The 6,030-nt window shown below is 42.7% G+C and overlaps 1 protein-coding gene across 1 annotated transcript in view; it reads right to left on the bottom strand.

The window, feature by feature from the left end:
• Positions 1-295: 295 nt before the first annotated feature.
• Positions 296-6,030, bottom strand: part of nxph1 (neurexophilin 1) — a gene marked incomplete at its 5' end in the record, with an annotated part of 5,799 nt that continues 64 nt past the window's right edge. The window contains 2 exons of the mRNA XM_079695973.1: positions 296-2,053; positions 5,990-6,030. The exon at positions 5,990-6,030 is cut by the window's right edge and continues 64 nt beyond it. Coding sequence (XP_079552099.1) covers positions 1,304-2,053; positions 5,990-6,030 — 791 coding nt within the window. The 3' untranslated portion in view covers positions 296-1,303. The remainder of the gene's footprint in view (positions 2,054-5,989) is intronic.

Genomic DNA, 6,030 nt, shown 5'->3' with positions numbered 1-6,030 from the left:
GTTTTTTTAACAGGTTATGGATTTCTGTGGCCATACATTTTTTGCAAACAATCGACTGCTCTAGACAAAAGACTCCTAACACGTATCCAATATTAACCGCACATGATCAGTAACTCCTCAGCTCATTGGGACCTGGGAACAGATTTGTTGTTATTTAGTTTGAACCAACACGTTAGAGCAGCAAAAACAACAGAAAGAACCAACGCAAACCAACATTCAATTGTTAAAATGTACTGTGTTCTTTAATTAATATGTACATATCCAACCCCCACCGTCCCCCCCAATAAAGAAAAAATTCAATTAATACTTTTTAATATATTTAGTAAGTTTTACAGTGTCTGTACAGGAGTGATGGTTTCAAGAAATTCACATCTAGGGCAGCAACACCATTTGTTAGGAACCAAGAACGAGCATAAATGGAGTGAACAAGAGGAATTAGCGAGGGGGGGGGACACACAGCTCATGGGGGCATTTACAGAAGCAGTTTATTGGGATAAACTATGTACAATACAAACCATTCTTACAAATTAGGCTCTAAGATATAGAATACATTACATTTGATATATTAAGTGACAATGAGCAAGCCCCATCCCCCACGCACGACCCGCTGATCGTCAACCAATCAGGTGATCCGACATTCAATCAGCTGAGAATAAACTCCACAAACTTTTTTTTTGACAGATTGACAGTTTTTATATCCAAGCGACATTTTCTCTCCTAATGGAGGAAGAAGATCTCACTTTGCTAAACTCACATTGAAATCTCCTCGTCAGTCGCCTTGCAGGGTTTCCTAAAGAATCCTGATTTTCATTTTTTATTCTTTTTAAATGAGGAATTGATTTCCAGGATAAACTGCAGAGCGTTAATAGCACAGCAGAGGCAAACAGTCCAAATGTCCAGAGAGGCAATGTGTGTGAGATCTGTGAAAAAAGGGTGTTGATAACATCTAGTTTCAAAAGAAGTGAGAACTAAACATAAAGCAAACACAGGGGCGACTAATAATGATACCAATCAGAACAAACAGGACAATACGTCCCGCTATCTACACATCGGACAAAACTGAACTCGAGAATCAATTCTGACTGTCATTTTTTTTGCAGATTTCAGTCCTTTGTAGCAGCGTTAGACTGTTTAAAGTAACCGTCCTCTGCAGGATTCATGACGTCACGTTGGGTAATCACTTGGGGGCTTGACTCTCTTGTTGTGGACATTTTTAGGGACAGTTCGGCTGAAACGCTCCTCTCTGGGATGGGTAGAAGCTCCAGTCCGCGCTCCGCTGGTCCACTTTTCCCACTTTTGCTCGTCATCCGGACGGGAAGTAGGGCGTGTCGCTGTGGTAGTTGTAGTCCGGACAAACTTTCTGCACCAGTTTGTAGTCGGTGCTGTAGAAGGAGATGAAGATACAGATGACCTTGAAGGGTTTGGAGCAAAGCCAAGACACGTGACTCTGGGTTTGCTCCTGGTAGCAAGTTTTGGACGGGTCGAAGTTGCAGAGCGTATTCTTGGCGCCTTTCTCCACCTTCTCGTATTCGATGCGGCAATTGAAGGACTTTGAATCCTTGGCGTCGATGACAGACTGCTGTGCCGCTACGTCGAATTCAACTACTTTAGTGGGCGGGACTAAACTGACGGAAACGTTGCCCTGGCCCGTGGAATTGTGACGGAAATAGACGCTGAAGGTGCCGTTTCCGTGGTCCACGATCTTTCCGGTGATCAGAAGGTTGAGTTTGACCGTCTTGATGTTGGAGTGGAAGTCGCCCCAGCCGAACATCTTCTTGAATTTCCCCGTCTTGACCATCGGCCGCCGTTTTGCCCGCGGCCGCGAATCCTGCAGGTCCGTGGTGTTCCTCAGCCAATCCCAGAGGTCCTGTTCGGAGTACGGTTCGGGGGTGTCGTAGCGAAGATCCAAGGCTGTGCTGTTCTCTTTTCCGTGGAGAGTCTGTGACAGCAGCCTACTGATGGACATGTCCTTACTGCTTTCTGTCCATATGTGCTTTAGTGTGGATTTGGGGGTTCCCGACTTCACGATCTCCGACTTTGAGGCGTGGGCAACCTGCGGAAGAGAGAAAAACATCTGGTTAGTTACGTCTGTCTTTGGACAGTCAACTGAGAGCAATCGTCTGTCAGTCGTCACAAAGTACATTTTTCTGCATTACTTAGTCTTTGAAATGTGCTGAAGCCATCCATATTTCCAGAGTGTAACACTAGCCTCAAGGTAAGTAGTGAGCACAGAAATATATCAATCAATCAGTTCCACAACATTTCAAGAACATCCAGGTCGCTCGGAAGAAGATACTGAGCAGCAACTGTGTGACACACAGCAAGTTTTGAAAAGGTAGCACACGATTAATATATTAAAATATTCAGCATATATTTAGGATAAAACAATAAATAATAATAAATGTAAAATTTTTCTATGATATTTTAGAGTATCTGGTTCCATTGACTTTAACTTTTTAATTTGTATTAATAATTTGTTCATGATTTTTATATTAGTGACTTTGAAAAGGTGTGTTTGGTGCTGGGAAAGGCATCGTTTTGTTGGACGCAATTGATCCTTGTTTGTTGGATCCTGGAAACATAAGAACATGAATTGCACAACTGAAGTTCTTGCATTGAAAGTTTGAGTTTGTTTTCATTCTCTGTTTTTTTTTTGGTCGAGGCGTCGAGGTTTAGGACACTGGGATCCAAACTGGGAAACCTTCTGATTACTGGAAGATTGCCCCTCCTCCTTTGTCCCCTCAAAGACCCTAGAAGAGGTCCAGGTCTCTTAGTACAAAGAACTTGAAGCGACCATCAGTGGTCCAACCCTTTCATTTGGAAATCTCCACAGACTTCCTACAGAACCACAGAGAATCTGGTGCCTCGGCTGCAGCTTCATTCTGAGGGTGTTTCAATTTTTCATCTGCTTTTGGTAAAGGCAATAAAATGAAGGACGCCTTGACATTGCCTTGGATCGAACTGGGACCTTCTTATGTACAAGATGTTTCATTCCTTTGTCGCCTCAAGGACCATAAAGAGGTTCGCTCCAGCCCTGCAGGTACAGAAACTGGCACTGGTGTATCGGGTGAAACGATGCGTCATGAGATATTACTCTTCTGTGTCATTCAGGAAATATTGACTTTCACATTCAAACATGTCCACAAAATTGACCAATCAAAATAACTCCATGGGGGGTTGGAGAGATCAATCTTTGCTGCAAGCTTCAATTTCAAATCATGACAGCGGACAGATCCAAATTGGGAATTATAGTGAAGAGAATACAGCAATCAAAGTAAAACATGGTGCCTCCCTCTGCCGGCTCAGATAAATGCAGTGTCCGTTCAGAGGGTGAAGAGCAGACTATTAACTAACGAGTGCTCCTTCAATTGGTGATTGATGAACTGGAGTTTTCACTATTTAGCGCCGATGAGTGGAATTAGCCTCTGCTGGAGGAATGTGACATTGATTAGCTGATTATCTCTTTGTACGCCGGCAGCTCATCCGTCTTGCTGAAGGGTTTTTGCATTTTGCAGGGTTGCCCTCCGGATCAATACTTGGAAAATAAGGTTTCACTACCAATCAGTTTCTAATTGAATTGCCTCTGAACACCACAGGGACACGCCGAGAGATTTACTCATACGCTTACAAGGACAACACACCTGAGCTGCCAAATATAAAGTAAGGCAGCAGCATATAGATGAAGATATGACTCTGAGGGGCATTAAGGAGGCCATTTACAGAATGAATGTCATTGTGTTGGAACACTTCTACTTAACATCTGATAGAATAGACTTGACGCAGGGTTGCATTTCTCTTGTACCTCCCTGTGGAAGCCTTTCCTTACTGTCTCTGGTGTTTATAAGTAAGAATGAGTGCAGGATTAAAGTAGGACATCAACCTAAATTACTTCTAAATTACTGATAATGAGATTTTATTGATTGAAAGTTGTCTGTGTAGTTGAATATAGATCAGTCCATACCTAAAGTCAAATGTTCTTGTCTTGTTTTAGTTAGAAAGCTTGTCTGAATGGGAAAACGACCTGTGGATGTGATGACAGACTGTTTTCATGTGAATACATTATCAATAGACCCGGCCCGTCCACACAGGGCGTTGAAGCTTGCCGGCGGGCGTGTCTGAAACTCGACCAACAACCAATCACATAGTCTCCCGCGCCGGACACACAAGCACGCGGTTTGATTGGCTAGAGCTTGTTCTGGCATATGATTCGATTGGCTGACGCTTCCGTCAACTTTTGCAGCGAGCAACGCGTAGCGAGGCTCCCACAATGCAGTTCGGCGAAGCGTGACATCACCCCATTCAAAGTGAACGGAAGTGTCGGAAGAAGTACTTAGATACTTAAGTACTTAAGTAAAAGTACAAATACTAAAGCCGTAACGTGATCCTATTCTGCTCATTGTCAGGTTGATGTTAGTATCTAGTGTCTATTCAACAACCGTCAAAACTGATTCATCAAATTCACTCAAATGAAGTGCAGAAATCAGGCTGATAACCTTCCACCAAGCTTTGGGTTCCACAGATACACAGCACTGAAGGTAGAGCTCATTTAAAAAGAAGGACTATATTCAGAGTCTGCTGTGTTGAATATAAACCAGTTCCTCTAGACTTGAGGAAAGTGAAGCCTCTGAGCTGAAGAGGGTCTCAGGGGTCTATCTTTAGCTGAGGGTTAAACTCAGTGTGAGGAGACACTCTCAGCAATCACCTTCTATTCACACAGGTGAGCCGGCCCCCTCGTGATGAAGGGGATCACATTAGGATGGATTTATGATAATGTGACTTCCTGTTTCTCAGTACGTTCAAAGGAACTGATTCAAACACGAGCATTGAAACTGGAGAGGAAACACTTCAGATGCAGTCGCTCTTAAGGGAATCAGATGTATGTTTTAAATATATTTGAATCCTCACAGAAATGAATTACTTGCACATGCGGTCTGCTGCAGAAAATAACATAACATGCTATGAAACGAACCAGCAGATAACACCTCATTTAGTTTCTTTTAATCCAGTATTGGGAAGATTTTGAAAGGAGACAGGATATATTTGACTTCCATCGTCTAGTAAGTAAATGTTAATATGCAGTTAAATGAGTAAGAAAGGTGGTCGGTAAGTATGAACGTACTTTAATAAAGCAACCAAGTAAGTACACAAGTAAGCAGGTAAGCAATCAAGTATAACCAAGTATGTACGTATATTATGTAAGGAAGTAAGTAAGCAAGTAGGTAAGTATGTAAGGAAGTAAGTAAGCAAGTAGGTAAGTTAGTATATAAGAAGGTAAGTAGGTACGTCAGCAAGTATGTGAGAAAGTAATTAAGTGCGTAGGTATGTTGGTACGTAGCTGAGTGGTCCTGTTTGTGTAGTTCAGGCTTTGCTTTACCCCCGGATGTTTCACTGAGGTTAGGAAAGGAGGTTTAGGAAACTACTTGATTCCTCTGTCTGTAGGCTGGACTCTCCTCTCTGCAGACAGACATGTGTATCTGCTCCCAAGCATCCTGCAGGTCATTTCTATAAGTCAGTCAGTACGTACGGAAGGAAGGAAGGAAGTAAGGAAGTAAGTAAGGAAGTAAGCAAGCAAGTAGGTAAGTAAGCACCTAAGCACCTAAGCACGTAAGCAAATAGGTAAATAAGGAAGGAAGTACGTAAACAAGTAAGTAAGGAAGTAAGTAAGTAAGGAAGTATAAGTAGGTAAGTAAGCACCAAAGCACGTAAGCAAATAGGTAAGTAAGTAAGGTAGTAAGTAAGCAAGTAGGTAAGTAAGTAAGGAAGTAAGCAAGTATATAAGTAGGTAAGTAAGCACCAAAGCAAGTATGTGAGAAAGTAATTGCGTAAGTTAGTCGGTACGTTGGTGCGTTGCTAAGTAAGTGGTCCTGTTGGTGTAGTTCAGTCAGGCTCCTGATTCACTCTCCTTCCTTCTTCTTTAGGAAACGACATGATTTGATTCCTCTGTCTGGAGGCTGGACTCTCCTCTCTGCAGACAGACATGTTTATCTACCCTCAGGCATCCTGCAGCAGGTTTTTCTGGGCCGGGGGCCA

This window comes from Notothenia rossii, assembly GCF_949606895.1.
Source record: "Notothenia rossii genome assembly, contig: scaffold_482, whole genome shotgun sequence".
Classification (NCBI taxonomy): Eukaryota; Metazoa; Chordata; class Actinopteri; order Perciformes; family Nototheniidae; genus Notothenia; species Notothenia rossii.
The sequence above is the reverse complement of the archived record's forward strand: the minus strand, read 5'-3'. Positions and strand labels throughout refer to the sequence as shown.